Below are 20,975 nucleotides of genomic sequence, written 5' to 3' on the forward strand. Positions count from 1 at the left end.
AAAGCTTAATGAGGAAGCACTACAGTGCAAACTCTCCAAGTGCTATAGCTATGTAGCTTGATTCACATCCAACATATTAAACATACAGGACATTTATTTGGTCACGGGTTGCCTTGCAGGTACAGTACTGTACAGCAAGTAGTTGTACGTTGGGCATCACATGACCAGGACTACCCTCACTTCTTCAGTCTCCTTGTAGCAATGAGTATTGTGGTCTACGTAGGCAGTTGCCATTTGCCAAAATGTCAATACTCTTTCAGAGTAATCTACCGATGTCTGTTGCTGGAAGGTGAAAAGTTGGTAGGGGGGAGGTACGTATCTCGTGAGGTGCGTATCTCGTGAGGTCATCAATGGAGTTCCCAACTGTTAGCCAGATGCTAATGGCATCAACAAATTAACTAGAGAATAAACTATTTGCATCATAGTGTCACATATTTTGCATGATTATCTAACATAACAAAAACAACAACAACTATCAACAAATACAATCCACGGTTTATTCTCAATTTGTTCATCATAGTGAGCTATCTTACTAATTAATAACTTTCCATTCAAGGTTTGACAAAACAATTTTCAAGTATTGCTAAACGGAATCTTGCAGCCATACATGTATGTAGTAAATATGCATCATAGTAAGCATTGAGGCAGCTTTGGTCCACTGTAGACATTTAAGTGTCTTAAAAACACCGAGTAAGTGCTTACCTCCTCCCTCTCCCCCGGAGGCATGAAACGCTAGGGTACAGTAGGCTGTCAGTCACGTGACATACGACTGAACGACTCTCTCTCTGCCTACTGCGTAACACGTGACCATTACATTCAAGCTGCATAGCAGCTGAGGGTTTGCACTTTAGTGCTTCTTCATTTTTGAGTGAGAAATCCAGCCAAACACAACCAGACACTAGCAAACGTATGTCACCAACTTGTACGACCCTCAAGTAACAAAGGGAATTTCTGTGCAAGCCTTTGAGATACGCCCGTAGTTGGTGTACATAAGGTAGTGCCACGCCATCCATGAATACAACAGTGTGAGTCACTTTGTACATACATAGTACAAATAAATCATTATCTTATGTAGAAACTATTGTTACCAGAAAGTGGTCTACATGTACGTACAACCAGGTCAGCAAGTATAGCAACAGACCTTTCTCCGGGTGGGAACGGTGGTAAACCACTTGAGTTCCTACCTTTCATTAACTGTTGCTACAATCGCTATTTCCCTGGTCTATTGAGGTACGGCCTCTAAGATAGAGTTACTTGACGTCGGAGCTGGCTTATGCTCTTCCAACATTGAGAATAATTCGGGCAATGACGGCAACCGTCCAGATTCCAATTTCGACCACAGATGTTGCCCATCCATTGTTATCTCAAATGCCCCGGTGGCCATTAACTGTTGTTCAATAGTATTGCACAAGAAGTACATAATGAGACAAGCAGAGACCTAAACGAAAGCACACAGAAACTGAAACAAGGATTCCTACTCTTGTACTGCTTGTTATGAATCGCTTTACACTCGTCTGTTAGCATATGTTAACACAGTTTGTCTACAGTCGACCCTCAATATAACAAAGGACCAGCGATTTGATGTCGTTGTATTGCGAGGTCACTATATCAAATCTGCATGGGTGTAAACCCGAATAACGCATGTGGTGAGGGTGGCCACAGTAATGCGCTTGATTTATCTCAGGATGGCAGGTAACTGTACTGTACATGCTAGTGCACTGTGAACTTATACTTGTAGCTAAAGAAATCCTCTAGGGTTACAACCTGTCAGGTTCACGTGCAGTCATATAAGCAGATGAAGCGCTACAGCAGCTCTCGGTTCACGTGTGCACTATGTGGCACAATGTGTGCCGAAGTGAGGATAGGCTGCGTGACCTGGTTTTCGGTAAATTGAGGGAGATTTCTATACTCCTATGCATCTTTGTGCTCTCTTGCGTATGTCAGTGTCGTTATATCAAGAGGTGAAGTATCATGTTTTGTATGCATGCACTTTGTCTCGCGCTATCTACGTTGTTATATCACGATGTCATTATGTACCGAGGGTTGACTGTATGCTGTATCCCCTCCACACTAGTAGTGGCATCCGTTATCATCCCTGCTGTACACGTCACATAATACGAGACCCTGCCATGCATAAAATTGATAGTGCAGTGAAATGGGGCAAATGGTCCAAGAATAGTGCTCTTTTTTAATTCGTAAAATCTATTAATATGCCTAACAGTGGTTTGCATCTCTGCACTTGATATATAGAGTAACAAACGAATTTCCAGAATCTAGTGCCAAACATCATTAATAAATTTAACCCTCATACCCATGCCCTCATGCGCGTTGGAAGAACAGGGAGGGCTAGTCTCGCATAGTCAGACCCCTTTCTGACGTGTCATACTTCCGGGCAAAAATGTATCTGGTGAACAGCCTTTGATCTCGCTGTGTGCCGTGTAGCCAGAAATCGGCTATCTAAAGACCAGATTTGGTTTCTTAAACACTTCACTAAAGACCAGATTGGTACGCACTCAGTGCAATCCTATCTCAATTAGCTTCTTTTGTTTCGATTGTAGAGAACAACTCAAAGACTACAGCTAGAGTCGTTGCTGTTCGCGAAATCTGCATGTCTACAGCAGCAATTAAACACAGCCGTGGAAACATTGACGTCGACAGGCTTCGATTTCATGCAGACATGATCGATGTTGTATGTCTAGCGTTGTACGCTCATGTCACAACAGAGACTGAATGCGAACATACTGGATAGATGCGTTGAACGTACTCGATGCTGTTTGACGTCTAAAGCGACCAGACAGTCCAGAGTGAGCGATATCTGGAAGGGCTTGGAGCTGACATCATCAAAGGATGAGCTGTCTTTCCATGTTTGGGTAATCATTAGCAGCATCCCCAGGTGTTCGCCTCACTCCTCTGTGCAGCGCTCGTGCGTCACATGACTAGGCTGACTGTTCTCCTCGCTCTGACAACCTAGGCATATGACGCGCGAGCTCTGCATGAAGGAGCGAGGTGAACGCCTCGGGACAAGGCTAGGTAATCATCATGTGTTTGTGCATTCAATGATGCCTGCATGAAATCGAAGCCTGTTGACGTCAACGTTCCCGTGGCCGTGTTTAATTGCTGCTGTAGACATGCAGAAATCACAAAAACAACGACTCTAGCTGTAGTCTTTGAGTTGTTCTCTACGAAACAAGGGAAGCTTAATGAGATAGGATTGCACTGTGTGCACACCAATCTGGTCTTTAGTGAAGTGTTTAAGAAACCAAATCTGGTCTTCAGATAGCTGATTTCTGGCTACGTGGCGCACAGCCACATCAAAGGCTGTTCACCAGACCCATTTTCGCCCGGAAGCATGACGTGGCGGAAAGGGGTCTGGCTACGCGAGACTAAAGGAGGAGGGCCTGGTACATGTTTCTTTGCATGCATGCATAAATTACCTCTAAATCGGGGTACATATGCAAGCAGGCATGCAGAATCAATGCTGGTTAGAATCTCAAGCCGATAACGTAGTGCACAATGGACATCGAAACACTTCAAACAGCTTCCGGGTTCAGTAGTGATGAAGCCATAGATCTAGACCCAAGGTCAAGTGATCCAATTAGACGATTTATAGCTAAAGTATTGACCTTGTTTTTGGTGGCAGCTGTCTACAGTGTTTGCTTACCGAGAAGGACTGCAAGCAGAAGTTGCAGCTTATTTTGGGAATTTCATTACGACAGACAGTCTTCCACATTAGATCTGCCAGCGCTGTGCTCAATGCATTCGAGCTGCAGCAGAATAGAGAGTGAAGGCACATTGGCACCCAGGACTGGTATTTACGTCAAAAAAAAAAGAAAAGCAGACAAAGAACACTACTGGGGACGATGCATCACCTAGTACCGTGAAGAGTCGCCCTCCAGCCAAGCGCACACCGGCTTTCACTGTCCACTGCCAGCGACATATCAGCACGAGATTCTAAACAACGTCGATTCCACATGCGTGCATACATTACCCTGATTTCGAGGCAATTTATGCACGCATGCAAAGACAATGTGTACAGGCCCTCTTCTCCCGCCTTGCATGAGGGCCGGGCCTGGGTAGGAGGCTACAATAAACTGTGGATCATATAATCCTGGTGTTAAACCCTGCTTGAGTGATAATCCACCAATAGAGGTTGTGCATTGACGCCATCGGACGATAGCAATGGTTGCTAGGTCGTCATGTTGAGTGGCAAAAACATGCATGCTAGATCTGGTGTGAGTGGCAAGATCCGGTTTTGTTCTGTTTCTTTTGGTGCGTACAACAGACACAAAACAGAGCACAGGTATAGCAAAACGCTTAGATCAGCTGACGGCCTAGCATGCCTGCAGTAACACCCAGTTGCCGATCTAAGACCATGTTCATACCGACATCTGGACTACAGTAGCTACGCCAACAAACAGTAGTAGCGCACACACGTTCACACCGCTAATTATGATTAGTCACGTGGGCAGGTGAATGTAAAATTAGCCTCAAAATTCTTTCATCCGTCATATCCGGCCACAATCTGCGCTACATGTCTCGTATTGCTGCTCTTAAGATCTTGCAAGATCTTGCAAGAGACTTTCCTATGTGTCAGTTGTTTTGGGCTTGCTGTCTTCGTTGCTCTCCAACCCAAAGTATCTACTGCCAGACTAGCGATGTCACGTTTGCTTTTGCAACGAGATCTAAGGATATGACCTTGGCATTGATTCAGGGCAGCTGTCTAGTGAACGTGTACTGTTTGGCAACGATCACGTGAGACCCTCGGACACTTTTTAATGCGTTGCACTTGCGACTCAACTGAGCCCTCGAAATGTCGTCAAAAGGCGATATATAGTGATATCGTCCAACACTGAATTACATATTAGTACACCCAACAGCACAACAACAAACCGCACCCCGTGCTAATATCAGAAGATAAGAAGGCGTGACTGACAACTTGCCACTCAAAATGGCGGCGGATCACGTGGCCTAGTGACGTCATGTGCACAACCTCTATCCAGTACGTATATAATACTAGACACTATGCCAAGACAACCCACTCTTTCACATTCACATTTCTTTGCAGTGAATAGAAACAACTAAATCCACAATCAAGCATACCGCTGATTATAAATATCCAACAGCTGCAACGTTATGCGCACGTGGCTACTATTTCTAGAGATGTCCATATAGATAACAGCCACGTGATCATCTCACCTTGTTCTCCTGACACCACGCCAACAGAGGATAGTCGGCCACATTGATGTTCAAAAATTGCACCACTCTCTCTATCATGACGACTCCAATAATGAGAGCAATCTTGACGAAGGCGAGAATCGATGCTATAGTCTGTCTTACAGGGTGGGGAGGGTAGTTAAAGCCTTCTATCAATATTCCTGGAAATTGTCTCTCCAGATGAGCCGAGAACTCATCGAATACCCTCCGATACCCTCAGGAGTAACTAGAGTGCACGTGTAGAGTCAATATACAAAACAGGAACATGAAAGTGAGAGCTTCTTACCAGTACAGAATCTTTAGGGTTGGAACGGCAAACGCTGGGTGCTTGAGCTTGTTATTGTTAGCCTCCGAGGAGGCGCAAAGAGCGACAACAACCGCAAGAAGTCGCAGAACGAGCATCTACCAGAATAGGGAAGATTGAGCATGCGCGGTAGAGCACTCTAATCATAAAACATCCCGGATGTGATGGAATTGGAAGCTCCTAGGCTGTGAGTGATTGCGAACTCAAACCATTGAACGGTCTTGTCAATGTATCTTTTGTTTAGGGACGAAGGCACTTGTCAGGACGACGGCGTTTCGGAAGCGGTGAAGACGTCGACGTGCGATGAGAGCGACCAAACGGCTGCTTCGGTTGACACACGCCCCACAGATGATTCAGAGAGTGTCGAAGAAAGCAAAGAAGAGACGAATGACAACGCGACGAACGGGAAATCGGTAAGGTCTAGGGTTTTTGCGTTACCCACTTTGAGTCTGCAACCATCTGTAATAATTAATTAAATAATTGATTACTAAGATATTTAACAAAGAGCAATGAATTTTGTTATTTGACACTGATCCTAGATTGATATCAATTATTTAGATAAATTATATTTATTATTAATTAATGGTTATTAATTAATATTATTAGTTAAATGATAAACAAACCTAAATCATTATTAGGCCGCAACGAAAAAATTGTCTGATTGGGGTAACATGCAGAGGAAAAAGACGGGCGGGCGGGCGGAGTTTTTATTTTTATTTTTATTTTTTAAATTATATATTATCAATCATCTTTGCTGTCGTCGCAGTTCGCACGCTGCATGAGGACATTGTCCACTCGATCATCAAATCCAACCTTCTGCAACACCTCACGGAGACTACAGTTGCCTGACACACGAAGAATCTTTGCCATCTCTGAAATCGCGTGCCCCTCCGACACGGATATGCACAGGGCAACAGTAGACATCTTATTTCCCAGCATGCGCATGCGCAAAAAACAGTGGCCGTCCAAACATCATCCACTTGATCAACGAATCCAACTTCCTGCAAGGCTACAGTTGCCAGACACACAAAGAATCTTAGGGATCAGTTTGTGAAATATATGGCCAGTCTTTGAGTTGAACCAATAAGTCTTTGATAAATTTACAGTATTATCTATTTATAGACCTGATGTGATGGACCGAGTTGTCGATTTCGACAAATCTCATTTGTAGCTTTGACAATAGCTAATCAACCGCTATCCTTTACAGCCTAAGTGACTTCAGCTGCTTACAAAGCTGAGACTGCTGCAAAGCACCAGAAAAGACTTGTTGATAGAGCTTATATGGCGGCTCTTGTTTGCCAAATCACTACTCATTATTGGATATCTGAAGCATTTTCTAAGGATATCTGCATCACCAGATACCCCACTTCATCCTAATAGATAGAGACCCTCTTTGGTCTGCGACTGCTTATTTGTCAGAATTTTTCTTTTTATTTCATGACTAACCTTCATATCTGAAGGTCATTCCCAAGAAGACCTGAAGTAGGCGCCAATAGTCCACTGGCGAAGAATGCTTTTTGAAAAGTGGTCTAGTCATGGCCTGACCGGCTCTGCCACCGCTGAACTTGCACTGTTTTCATATGGCACAAAGCCTGTGTGTCAAGAATGTAAATAATAATTATTATATTATGATATTTGTCACTTGTTGAATTATTTACTGTTCAAGACGATTTAATTGCAGTAGTTCACTACAAACCACACAAAGCGGCGGAACATCTGATTTAGTGATTCGCCGCCACATAATGTTGTCAGTTGCATTGGAACCATGCATTGGAGCAATGGTTGTGTATTGCAATCATTGATTTTATATTGCAGGACGACGATGCTTCTGTGTCACACGTTGTCATCGGACCCAATGAACATCCTCTCCAGTATCACTACTGCTTCTGGTTTTCTCGTCGTGGGCCAGGTGCAAAGGGCTCGGCCCCTGCCAATTACGAACAGAACATGAAAGTGATTGGAACATTTGGATCGGTATACTGTATTTTAGGATTCAACCGTCAATTGTCGTTTACTGTGATTTTTTTCCTATAGGTCGAACAATTCTGGGCACATTATGTTCATATGGCTCGTCCTGCTGAACTAAGTGGACACTGCGATTTTCATTTATTCAAAGAAGGTATCAAACCGTTGTGGGAACACGATGCTAATAAGAACGGCGGAAAATGGATGATTCGTCTTCGAAAAGGATTGGCCTCAAGATTCTGGGAATACTTGGTGTGTACATGTTGTAGTCCAGTCTCGCGGCATACTTTGTGTATGTTTGTGTATAGATACTTGCAATTCTCGGAGAGCAATTCATGGTTGGTGATGAATTATGTGGCGCTGTGGTGTCTGTTCGGTTTCAGGAAGACATCATTTCCGTGTGGAACCGATCGGCAGACAACAAAGCCGTCACAGAAAGGATAAGGTATTATAATACAATCGAATGACAAATTAGTGGATTTCAGTCGACGTCTTGATTTCTTCACAGAGACACGATGATGCGCGTGTTGAATCTCCCTCCCAACACAGTTATAGAATACAAATGTCACAATGCCAGTCTCAAGTACGTAACATGAATTTTTAAAGTCACTGTTGTACACTCAAACTCAGTGCCCCGGGTGGTCCATTTACAAGATGTTTGTAACTAAAACGGAAAAAACAGCACGAGGTTGTAGTGACGACCCTTGAATCATGAAATTGTGGACAAGGTCAGACTTTTTACTACAGTAGACCCTCGATTATCCAACCCTCTCTAAGCAATCCAAGGAGAAATAGGGATTTTTTACGAATCCTAATTTTTTCGAGGTCTTGATGTGCAATATTAGTAATTTTCAATTTAACTGTTTATTTATTCTTTCAAACTGATTCAATTATCTAAATAGTCCACTGCCACGTGATCTCTCAACGAAGCTCATCACAATACTGCGACAATAGTTTTCTACTAGTTGACTCTTCACAGAAGCAGTATATGTATATCGCACGGGAAGTGGTAATGGCATTTCAGGTTGAAACCGGAAGCCGTAGTCAAGTTGGCATCTTGAGCTGCACACGTCCGTCTAGTGGCCATTTTTGACAATGTTTCATGTGTACGCGCAAAAACCAAAAGCCTGGACAACCGTCAATTTTGAGATCGAAATAACTTTTCTGTTATCCTATTATTTTTCAAAGGCAAATTTTTGAAGAGATTATTACCATATTTCTTTGAATAGTGGTCGCCCTCGAATAGAAGCCACCCTAGTCTGTGTTTACTGGCCACGTCCGTATATCACATGCTTTTGATGCTTCCGTATCAATCTCATCCTATTACGCGCACTCATCTGTCAACTAGTTCAGGGTACTTTCCACATGGTTCCCATCACATGTGCGTCTAGAAAGTAGATAACACAATAGTCGTGGCATGTACAGCTAGACCTGCTGCGTTGGGACCTTCAAAAAGTGTCCAATTATGTCTACAGAAAGAAACGTGAAGTTCAAGTACAAACGTGTCACGGTGTTAAGTAGAGACCTAAAAGTAGAGGCCACCCTTGAATACAAGCCGCCCTTGTTTAGAGGCTGCAGTTCCGTAACCTTGTTAAAAATAGAGGCCACGGCCACTATTTGAAGAATACGGTACTCGGAAACATTAGGAACAGTAGGGTACATAGTCTGAACTCTGAAATATACACAATATGCTAGTGATAGAATGATTGCACACGAAGACGTAATACGTCTACTATATGCAAACTACAATCACCAAACTAAGCCTCCGTATCTTTGGCCATCACTACACATTGTCACTGTGCTTGGTAAACAGGCTTGTGATCTTATTTCTGCTTCGCAAACACGGTTGGGTAATCGAGGGTTTACTGTACACATATCCTATAGGTTATAGAATATCAGTACATTAGAACCTCGCTAATCCAAACAGCTCAGCGCCAAGCCCTGTTCAGATTAACAAAATTGTTTGGATTACAAAAAACATGTAGCATCGGAGGTCCAGGTCTTACCTCGGACACCCAGTCCACTGGTGCATTTACATTTGTCTCCATATGTCTAAACAACACAGCTGCAATGACTACATACTTCTAAATGCTGTGACAGTCAGGATTTAAAATAGTCAGATACGTGCGTTTGTTGAAGACTTCAATGTGACAACAACTCAGATCGTGGCTGCCTTTTATGATCTGGGTACACGAGGCAGGGCACTAAAGGTAATTTGGATTAGCGAGGTTCTACTGTATCCACATTTTTGTACATAGCAGTGATACACTCCCTTGTGGTCACATAACTATGAGTTGATATTGTACAATACAAGAAATTTGCTGCAGCTAATGAACAATCTGTTCATACTGGTAATTGTCAATTAACAAGCTCATAGCCAGACCCCTTTCTACCGGTCATACTTCCGGGTGAAAATGGGTCTAGTGAATGGCTTTTGATGTCGCTGTGTGCAGCATAGTCAGAAATCGGCTATCTAAAGACCGAATTTGGTTTCTTAAACACTTCACTAAAGACCAGATTTGTATGCAAGCAGTGTAATCCTATCTCAATTAGCTTCTCTTGTTTCGTAGAGAACTACTCGAAGACTACAGCTGTGAAATCTGCATGTCTACAGCAGCAATTAATTAAACGCAGCCACGGGAATGTTGACGTCGACAGGCTCGATGTTGTACGTCTATCGCGTTGTGCGCTCGTATTACAACAGAGACTGAATGCGAACGTACTGGATGGATGCGAACGTACTAGATGCTGTTTGCTGTTTGACGTCTAAAACGACAACGCTACCTATGACGTCGATCATGACAGATTGCTTAGGAGATGGAAGCCTGTCGACTCAACGTTCTTGCGGCCGCGTTTAATTGCTGCTGTAGACATGCAGATTTCACGAACAGCAACAACTCTAGCTGTAGTCTTCAAGTTGTTCTCTACAAACAAGAGATATGGATTGCACTGCATGCATACCAGTCTGGTCGTTAGTGAAGTGTTTAAGAAACCAAATTCGGTCTTTAGATAGCCGATTTCTGGCTACACGGAACACAGCGACATCAATGGCTGTTCACCAGACCCATTTTCACCCGGAAGTATGACGTTGTGGAAAGGGGTCTGGCTACGCGAGACTAGAGTTAAAGAAACACTCCGTCGTTTAGTGCTACGCCCACACAAACTTGATTGCATGGCTACGCAATCAAGATAGAAGATCTGAACTACAGGCAAAGCTGGATATGAGAGCGCTAGATATTAGCAGCAAATAGCCTGACAACAGAGTGCATACTATGGTTACGTGAGAAACATTCTGTCAACGCGCGCTAATGCTAGGAGCATCTCTACCATCAAAATGCTAGAAGACACTCGCGAAACGTTGAGAAAATGTGCCCGAGGGTTACGCAACAAGCATGGATGCACATGCAAGGCTGAAGAGACCAACTGCACTGCATTTGTGCGCTTGCACTTATCACGTGACCTAATTATTGCCTACCACGTGATCATCGTATGCGCTCTGTTTTCACACTGATATGTAGCACTCACATGTTCAAACCTGGTTTTGTGTAAAACTTAACCTATTTGGTGCCCTCGACCTGAGGAAAGATGACGAGTTGGTTTGCACGCGACCTGAACTCTGCTTCAACAATGAAATTGCAAAATCGCTCGTGTACGTTTTCCTTATTTGTAACAGTGACTACGCTCTGATATCCAGCTTTTTTGCCTGTAGTTCAGCCCAACCTTCCAACTTGATTGCGTAGACCATGCAATCAAGTTTGCGGGGCGTGGTGCTAAACGATGGAGTGTACCTTTAATGGAGATGTCGTGTGAGGTTTGTTCTAAATGTATGAAAAAAGGTGCATGGTGTGAAATAATGATATTTGGTTGTGGATGAACCATACAAAGAAAAAATATATTCTAAGCTCTCTATAACTTAGACTGCCCCTAATTAATGAAAATACATTCAATATTCTTGGTTTAATAATTTATATTGACTTGTTTGTTATCATCATTCTTGAAAGCAATGCTATTTTGTAACAGGGACAGATCAAGCTTCAGGAATACGGATGTCTTTGTCAGGTGAATGAAGATAAGCACAAAAGACTTGTGTATTTTCTACAAACTATAAGAAGCAGATCTACTGTACACTGTACTATTTCTCTAATGATAGGTTTAGAGTATGTTCGGAGAACTGTACTTGTTGTAAATTTGTTTCCTGCATACTGGCAGTCTGGGAGATACGTGCAATATTAATTAATATTATAGATGGGTTTTGAATTCAATTACTGGAGAGCATTACATTGCAGTCATGGCCGAGGGGACCGTGTATGTGGTGGAAGTAATACCTGACTATGGAGGGTAGTCTCCAGACCTGACTGCTATTGTTGAATCTGGACTAACAAGTTTCTAGCTCATTCACTGTTCTGCTGGGTATCGACAAGCTGTAAGGTCTATGATGGCTCCTGAGTGCTATAGACACAGACCGCGACTGTCAGCAATGTTTCATGCTTAATTAATTAATACCATTGAGCACACCATAGGCATGGAAGCAACCTGTAGCTACTAGACATCTAAGTTAAAAGACTGAATGGTGGTGCTAAATGCCATCTGGTACACAACAATATTGATATGTCACTGTGTCACTCTTACCTTGCAGTCAAGGTCATATCTTTGTAGGATCATCAATGAGGGAAATCCAAGTACAAACAGTTAGAGATTCCATTTCAAGATGAAGGTTCAATCAATCAATGAATGGCGACAGCTTTCTTCTGTATGCATATACATATGTAGTAGTTCCAGGTGTAGTTCAAGCAGAACTATATCATTGCATGATAGGATTATCATTGATGTCGAGCTATATAACATACTTGGCTAGAGAATATCCATACTCATCATCGAAGACATAGGAAGCTTCCCAAACATTGGAGGAGCCAAACTGTTGCAACACTACAGTGCTTGTGTTATGAGGAATTCAGTCGGTGTTAAAACGACTCTTTAACTCGTTAAAAAATAAAGTATCAGCTAAATTCAGCCTGGTGTTGAAAAGGCTCTGTTAAATTCAGTCTGGTGTTAAAAGGACAATGCAGAATAACTTCCTCAATCACTGGATTAGGTATAAACTTTTTTAACACGTGTGTCATACGCTCAGACTGTTTTCTTCAATACACTGTTCAATTTGGCTAAATAGCGCGCGTTAGACGTTAGACAAAATGGCAGCTTCTTGAACGTTGTACACCTACAGTAGAACTAACCGTAATTACTTGGTGTTAAATAGGTTATTGTTATAAAATAATTTAGAGTAGTCTCGCGTAGCCCGGAAGTATGATGCGGCGGAAAGGGCCAGTCTAGGTAAACTAGAGAACGCGTCTCGACGCTCTAGATCTTTCTAGCGCATTCATATGTGTTCGTCTCTAGAATGCAAGTCCGCGGCCGGTTGACACGCGCACATCTATAAAAGCAATCTGAAATATGGTCTGGAGCTTCCCTGATCCTGTCGCAGTAATCAACACAAAGCAGGAAGCGTACGTACTATCGGTGTACTCTAGCTAGCTGGTGCGTCTCGTGCACGTGTAAACCATGAAGTAGATTAGCTAGCTATAGCTGGTTGACGAATGGAATTCTTAAAGTTAAAACAGGTCATACATCTTACCTACAAAGCAATGAGAGCGGATGTCTGTTGGTAACAGTTCAACTACGGTAGCGGCCATTTTGTCTAACGTCTAACACGCGCTATCTGACTGAATCTAGCAGTGTACATTGTTAGAAACAGTGGGGGCGAACGGTACGCGTCCTAGAAAAAGTCTAGACCTAACCAAAGTCTAGACCTAGCCAAGTGATTGAGGACACTTGTACATTGTTCTTTCAACGCCAGACTAAATTTAAGTCTTTCTAACCTCCGACTGAATTTAACGACTGAATTTAACATGGATACTTTATTTAACACCGACTGAATTTAACACGACACTTGCACATCTCTGTTAATATTAAAATCAAATTCAACAGACGAAAACAACTCGACACCAATGTTGGCAGCTGCATCATATGCTCTAACTTAATTAATTAATTCCGGAGTGGAAGGATAGGCATAAGACGAGAACGTCATATGCATATACTTCCAAACTCAAACCTCCTGCTAACCATGCATCTAACATCTCAGGTTATATACAGCAAACTTTCTACAAACTTTTCTACAACTCAATAAATTATAATTGTTATTTGATAGCCACGTACATCTCTGCTCATGAAGTTACAACTGTTGCTTTATAAGCTACTGGAAAATCTGGAAGTTCAAAGCTAGCATCTCACAAATTACTGTGGTTCAAGTCTCCACAGCTCTGGTGCACGAGAATTATAGGGGCTTGGGCCTCCATGGTTCTCAGGCCTATGAATCTACTACGTATATAGAACAAAGGCTTAGTTTGTTATAGCACATCTAATATCGAATATGTACTCTGTTGGCATTATAACCATGTATTGAGTTGTGCAGTGTGCTGCAACCATGCAATACTTATACTTCTTTAATTAACATTTGCATCAGTAGGCCTGTTTTTAGCGTCAATTACACCATGTCTATCTAAATTCTAAATCTAGAAATCTTAAGTGAAATATAAATTCACTGGTCGTTCAATCATCCAAAACAGTCGGCCCAACTCACAGTTCTATCTACTATCCTAATTGTATCTGACATTCTGCAGTACAACTGTCGCTTAATATTTGTAGCCCCTGGTCTATTTTTTCTTGTCAAAGATCTTTGCAGCTTCCTTGCATTCTACACCGTGTCGTCGTTGTATATCTATTCTAACCACCTCACTAATATTAGAGAATTCAAAATAGTTAGAGAACAAGGCGAAGTGAAGCATGTTATTTTCGGATCTCTCCATTGTTATAGATCTTAATTCAGCAATGTCGACATTATCACCAATACCAAGAGCGTAGACGGCAATATTCCACCTGCTATAGAAAAGTTGATTGGCCACAACTCCCGGACATCTTCCTTTGTTTGCACGACCATCTGTCAAGAGCAGAATCTGGCGTATACTGTTAGTTCTCATGCCCATACTTGGCTGAAATATGTTGTCTCGACAATACTCTAGTGCCGTTCCTGTAGCTGTAGCTCCTGCAAACTTGCTTTTGTAGGTTGTCATTGCTTTGATGTCGTCGGTCATTTGCTTTTGACTTCTGTGATTCCTAGCAGAGTAGTTGAAATTAAACACTTCCGTAACTGTTGTCCCGTAGGTAATGACGGCCAGTCTCGTTTTAGGTCCGTCACATTGGAAGTCGTTACGCATGTAGGCGAGAAAATCTGCAAGCGTGTCGACAGCCATAATGAATGCAGACTCTCCAACACTAGCGGAACGGTCAATTACTACAGCAAGATCTCGAGGATTCTCGTACGAGCAATTGAGCTTTGGTAGCGGTTGCAACGGCGACATCGCACAACGACGACGACGTCCGCAACCCCAGGAAATTGGATTCTCGACGGCTGAACCAAAATTGTTACCAAGAACTTGCATGAGTGCTGATACTTTAGTTCTTGCGGTTGCTGGACCTGCAATATATGCACAGTCGGCGGCAGTTAATAACGCATCACATTTCGAGGATATCCTGTGACTTTCATCTGTCTTGCGTTTCATAAGTGTCTCCTGCTTTGGTCTTGCAAATTGCTGACAAGTTACGTACGTCTTTGATGCGATTATACCTGAGCAGTCTGCTCGCTAACGGACAGGAAGCGTTAGAAGCGTTAGTAGAAGAAAAGCCTTGCAATTGTCACTCTCCCCAGTGGGTAACAGAACAATTCCTTAGAGACAACTTGTAGTCTCTACACAAACTAGGAAGAGATTTCGGATTTTTTGAACAAAGGATTTCCAAGAAAGTTGATCGTGCTGATTCTGAGCGTTGCATCAAAAAGAGAAGCATGCCGGACAAAACGAATAAGCTCGCCGTGGCCATCTAGTACAATCAGAATTCTACAGTAAAAGAATTCAGCCCTCTGTCTGCCTAGTCTTCACGAGCAGAGCTAGCTAGCAGTTCTGAGAACTCGATTGATCTTTGTTCTTTCAACTAGTAACACCACATGCATAAAGCGTTATATTATTCACGTGCTTTTTTGCACCCTTTTCTAGGAACAAGTACAAAACGTAGCGATCTGTTACTGGATTCGGATTGGTTAAAATTACTTCCCCAATCTTTGTCAAGTGTAAACCACTCCTTTTTCGTAGCTAGTTCCTCTTTCGTCAGGTTCAACGAGGAAGGTTTTGCCGCTAAGAAGTCGCACAGATAATTGAGCTACAAAGCGACAAAACGCGTAAAGTCTATCCTTGTTTCGGTTGCTTTTCTGACAAACTCTAACTATCAACTTGAATCAAGGCTGTTCCGAAACTATTTGGACTTTAGTACTAAACACCTTTTAATTAATTGAGACGTCACAGTTTAATTAGCCTAGCTAGAAGACAAAAAAGATGGTTCCGCATTCGTTAGAGCAGAAATCTAGTGAGACAAGGCGCTTATTTTGCTTGTATGTATGTATACGTCTAGACGTAAGCTGTCACGTTCACTAGCTACGTTAGTTGTGCATCAGTAGCGGCTATACAATAAACCCGCACGGCAACGCATGCCCTCAGAAGTCTGGCCGGCTATGAGCGAAGCAGTGCTCGGACAAATGTGAGAGACGGTCAACACGTAAAGCCGACCTCGTCTGAGATTTTCTGTCGATGGAGTACGAAAGGGTGTCTAGTTGTTACTTAAATGAAGAAGCACTAAAGTGCTAAACCCTACGCTGTTAGACTGATTGGTTCTCCAACAACACGGAACAGCTACTTCGCACGCAAGAAACGACATGCGCTACTAGACTGCGAGGTGTACAGTAACATGAAGAGCGTGAGAAGGGGGCTGGACACATTGACCTCTTGAAAGTGCTAGTTAACAACAGCGAGCGCACGCGCTGCATTCCAATTGTCCGTCCCTTGATCCGTCCATTGGTCTGGCTGGCCGTCCCCATGCACAGGCAGTACTGTAACCCTAGCGCATGCGAGCCTCGGGGCCGGGCTAATGACTCTCCGTATAGAAGGTGCTCAAAGTAGATCTAGATGTCATACGGACATATTACTAGCAGCTAAGCTGATTTGCCCGTTCTTTTCCCGGACAAATTAAATTATTAAGGTGCTAAGCGAATAAAATGACTACTGAGTATTGTTTCAAAAGATTTAGATCATTTCTGAATGCCCACCGAGTACATTATTCAGATAAAAATCCCGGATGCAGTGGAAGGACAGGAGTGTACACAATGGTGTACAGTAGGCGTATTTCTAAAATCTTCCATCCACGTGGCCTGTTAATAAACGACACGCTCCGTGTGTACCGTCCAAAGTCAGGAATACCGGTAGATATTTCAGATTCGGTGAAGATCTGATGCGCCCGTCTAGAAAACATTTGAGTGCCAGGAGACAATTCAATCAGTAAGAAACAGGGCCGGATCCAGAGAGGGGTTTGGGGGTTACAACCCCCTTTTTTCCAATAGGCGTGGTTCAATAATTTCATATAATTTCATTAGAAAAGAAAAAAAATTGGTAAAGTTATAAATAACTGCTAACGGTGAACCCCTCTTTCAAAAATTCCTGCATCCAGCGCTGAGGAAGCATTACGTCCCAAGGTAACTCTGGAAGACAAAACACCTTCAATGTCTACAAGGATGGGATCGGCGTGCGAAAGCAATTTTGGTCGAGCTGCAACTCGCTGTTTTAGAGATATGCGCAATCATACAGATACAGGGACAGACAGCTCTCATTTGCTTTAAACTAGTTGTACGGTATCCGTAGGCGCCTCGCGTTCATGAGTAACACCTCCAACGGAGTTTTCAGACCGTCTACTGAAACGCCGAGTCGTAGCTAGACAATACGTATTTGTTGAAACCCTAGCTGTCATGAAAGTAACATGCAAACTTCCTAGTAGTTTAGATTATGTATATAGGCATGGTATAGGTAGTCGTCGTTTTGCGATCGTGATCAAGACAATTGAAATGTACAGTCTAGGTATGCACTAAGTTCCGTTGTAACGACAGTGGTATGGTATTTACTGACATAGAAATTGATATCAGCAAACATTGATTATCAACAGTGTTAGATGCAGCACAGTGTAGTAAAGGATTGATCTTACTGCAGTAGGGGACGTGTGAATAGTTGACTGTAGGTGGCATTCAACTCCTGAAGGTGTTTCTTGGTTGTCAAGTACACACAATCCCTAGCTACAACACAAAAGGATAGGGTGACGGAACTTCATGAAGCATTTTCCTCGCCGTTTGGTCACTTGCACGAATCGTTCTTAGACTCATCTGTAGTCGGACACGGAAGCGATTTTTAAGGTAGGTCCTATCATGAAACGTGGTCATGGGGAGGAGAAATTTGAGATTTGTGTACACACACACACACACACACACACACACACACACACACACACACACACACACACACACACACACACACACACACACACACACACACACACACACACACACACACACACACACACACACACACACACACAAACACACCAAAAGCTCGATGGAGAGCCATATAGGACCACGCCCATTTCTGTTGTGCCACCCAAATTAGAAGCCTCGCTACGCTTGGCAATAAAAGAGAGCTGTCTGTTTGTCTGTCTGATCTTTTATATAGAGGTAACTTATTTAGACTGAGAGCCTTTTGGTTTTCCAAATACTATGGACATTCCCTATTCTCTCTGGCTCTGATTTTGCCAGACCACAATTAATTAACAGATAATTTTGGAATGAAAATTCGGTGAATGAAGATAAGCACAAATGAGTTTCGTATTTTCTACAAGCTCTAAGAAGCAGATTTAATGTACTGTCCTATTTCTCTAATGATAGGCTTTAAAGTATGATTAGGAGAACCATTAAAACTTTCTGTTTTCTGTATAACCTCACAGTCTGGTAGCTACATCTATATTACTAAGTCTATTACTACAAAACATATATAGCCAGTCAGCCATCCCCCCCCCCCCCCAATCATAGCCCGCAGACCAGAAGTCAGTAACCCTATACGTTTTGAGTAGCTACTCTCCAAGTCTTGTGACTTTTACTAAGTCCGTTTCTTATGGCTCATAGCTGAATTATAGAGATGGGTTTGAGAGCAATTACTAAAGACAGTTACATTGCAGTCAGAACTGGGGAAAACTTTATGCATGCGGTGGAAGAATAATACATGACTACGAAAGAATGTGACTCAGATAGTCTCCAGACCTGACTGCTATTGTTGAATCTAGACTAACAAGTTTCTAGCTCATCCACTGTTCTGCTGAGTATCAACAAGCCATACGATCAGTGATGGCTAGTAAGTGACATAGACACAGACGGTGATTGTCAGCAATGTTACATGCTTAACAATGCACAACATTGGGCATTGAAGCAATCTATAGTTGCTACGCATCTAACTTACAATGAATGGTAGTGTCATCTGGTCCACAACAACGTTGACATGTCACTTTTTTGCCTTGCAGTCAGGGTCATATCTTCGTAGGACCATCAATGAGGGAAATCCAAGTACAAACGATTGGAGACTCCATTTCAAGATAGACGTTGAAGACAGTTTCTTTCTCCTGTATACAGCAGCATATTAGTTCCAGATGTAGTTCATGGAGACTACCGTATCACTGCATGATAGGATTGTCATCGACATCGAGATATACGACATACTTGGCTAGAGTGTATCCATATGCACCTTCAAAGACGTGGATTATGAGAGCCACAATGAATCTATTAGAACAAAGACTTTGTTTTGGTATTATAGCATATCTACTGATGGCATCATATACTGTACAATATGCAACAGTGAGACATACCATGCTGGTCATCTGTATTGACATCATTGTCATTTGTTTTAGATGTTAGCATAGTATGCAACTCTAAAGATTATTGGAGTATGAAAGGGTATTTAAAATATGCTCAAATGACGTATGCTCAAATGACTATACCGTATAAGATGAAACGAAACATTGGCGGCGATTTTATTATATTGGCAGTGTGCTAAGAAATTGCCATATAAGTGGTCATGGAGGAGTTTGTGATTGACAGTTGTGTTCGTGGCTCACATTTCCCTAACTTACTGGTCTGCAACTACTGCCTAGTGATGAAGAACTGCTGTGTCAGTGCAAAGAACGAGACCCGTATGAACATGACAGTCCAGCTTCATCCATAGCCTCATGGCCTCATTCACAGGCACAACAGATTGTAAGCAGGGATTACCTACCATCTTGTGGCCTCATCCACGTGACGTACCACCACATCATCATATGATGCCTGATCCACGTGGGTGATGACATCAACATATCCCGGTGGCCAAATTAATGGAAGATTTTATATTGGCTGTCGCTGAAACATCTGCCAATCTGCCAAATTAAATTCCCTGCCAATATTTCATCTTACATGGTATTGAAGGTGTTCAAAGTAGATTTCATACGGCCATATACTTTATGTAACTCTACTCTAAATGACCCATCACACACTACGTCATCATCCAACATTACTCTGCCACTCTAATTGTAACTATTGTTATGTTTCGTACCTGAATGTACACCAAAGTCAACATTTATTGCATAAGCATTCAGATTAGTTGTTTGCAAAATCTTTTTATGGTGTTTCGCCTTTGCAACTCCACGTTCATCAAATATTTTACAACCAATAATCAATGTACAAAACTGTACGTACACAATCAAAACATTACATAAAACAACGATCATTCACTTTATGGACAACAAGGAAAAGTTAACATTTGTCATATTTAGTTTCTACTGACTCTAGACAAACTACTAGTAAAGTGTAAACAAACTACTGGTAGTACAGTGTAGATGATATCATGTATTCACACTTACATGCGTTGTAATAGCTGAGAATGATTATCGCCAAGATACTTCAGTCCTGGCCCCACGACTAGAATATAGTCATAAGGAATCACGTCACTCTTGTAACCAACCAACTAGAAAACACAAAATATTGATTCACATATTGCTGATGCGTGCAAACACTCAATCTATGTTTGCCTTAATTGAAACGATGTATATATATATATATATATATATATATATATATATATATATATATATATATATATATATATATAGTGCAGTGTAGTGGTGTGTGTGTGTGTGTGTGTGTGTGTGTGTGTGTGTGTGTGTGTGTGTGTGTGCGTGTGTCACATATCAACTAAAAAATTACTTTTAATGTTGGTGGTTGGTTTGCATAATAATCAAATAAATTAAATATTAGCTAGACTAGATATGACAATACGTCAAAACCTTAATTAACGTAACTAAGCTTTTACAGCTGAACATTCGAATTCATCAAACACAAGCACAAATTTTATTTGTAGAGAAATAAGCACATACCCAGTTAAGCAAGAGTCCGCCAAAAATTAGCAGCCACCAGCCAATGTGAGGAACTTCGAAGTAATCTTTGCTCATCAAGATACAGCAAAAGGATCACGTGGACAAGCCTAGCACGCTA

General features: G+C 42.1%; 4 protein-coding genes across 4 annotated transcripts; 1 reads left to right on the forward strand and 3 right to left on the reverse strand.

Moving 5' to 3' along the window:
• Positions 1-1,010: 1,010 nt before the first annotated feature.
• Positions 1,011-5,642, reverse strand: LOC134196851 (thioredoxin reductase-like selenoprotein T). Its single transcript, XM_062666072.1, has 3 exons — positions 5,621-5,642; positions 5,197-5,429; positions 1,011-1,438 (listed from the first exon to the last, which is right to left on the reverse strand). Exons 1-3 carry the CDS (start codon positions 5,640-5,642, stop codon positions 1,223-1,225), a joined length of 471 nt encoding a protein of 156 aa, XP_062522056.1. The 3' UTR covers positions 1,011-1,222.
• Positions 5,638-11,745, forward strand: LOC134196567 (eukaryotic translation initiation factor 4E type 2-like). The gene is made up of 7 exons (XM_062665734.1): positions 5,638-5,705; positions 5,763-5,931; positions 7,334-7,492; positions 7,553-7,735; positions 7,792-7,928; positions 7,992-8,066; positions 11,504-11,745. The coding sequence occupies exons 1-7, from the start codon at positions 5,683-5,685 to the stop codon at positions 11,544-11,546; spliced, it is 789 nt and encodes a 262-aa protein (XP_062521718.1). The 5' UTR covers positions 5,638-5,682; the 3' UTR covers positions 11,547-11,745.
• A 2,206-nt stretch (positions 11,746-13,951) lies between these two features.
• Positions 13,952-15,475, reverse strand: LOC134196618 (collagen alpha-1(XII) chain-like). The gene has a single exon (XM_062665811.1). It carries the CDS (start codon positions 15,094-15,096, stop codon positions 14,191-14,193), a length of 906 nt encoding a protein of 301 aa, XP_062521795.1. The 5' UTR covers positions 15,097-15,475; the 3' UTR covers positions 13,952-14,190.
• A 3,081-nt stretch (positions 15,476-18,556) lies between these two features.
• Positions 18,557-20,948, reverse strand: LOC134196722 (uncharacterized). Its single transcript, XM_062665940.1, has 4 exons — positions 20,858-20,948; positions 20,345-20,448; positions 19,170-19,229; positions 18,557-19,072 (listed from the first exon to the last, which is right to left on the reverse strand). Exons 1-4 carry the CDS (start codon positions 20,930-20,932, stop codon positions 18,955-18,957), a joined length of 357 nt encoding a protein of 118 aa, XP_062521924.1. The 5' UTR covers positions 20,933-20,948; the 3' UTR covers positions 18,557-18,954.
• Positions 20,949-20,975: the final 27 nt, after the last annotated feature.

Source organism: Corticium candelabrum, chromosome 21, assembly GCF_963422355.1.
Source record: "Corticium candelabrum chromosome 21, ooCorCand1.1, whole genome shotgun sequence".
In the NCBI taxonomy this organism is placed as follows: Eukaryota; Metazoa; Porifera; class Homoscleromorpha; order Homosclerophorida; family Plakinidae; genus Corticium; species Corticium candelabrum.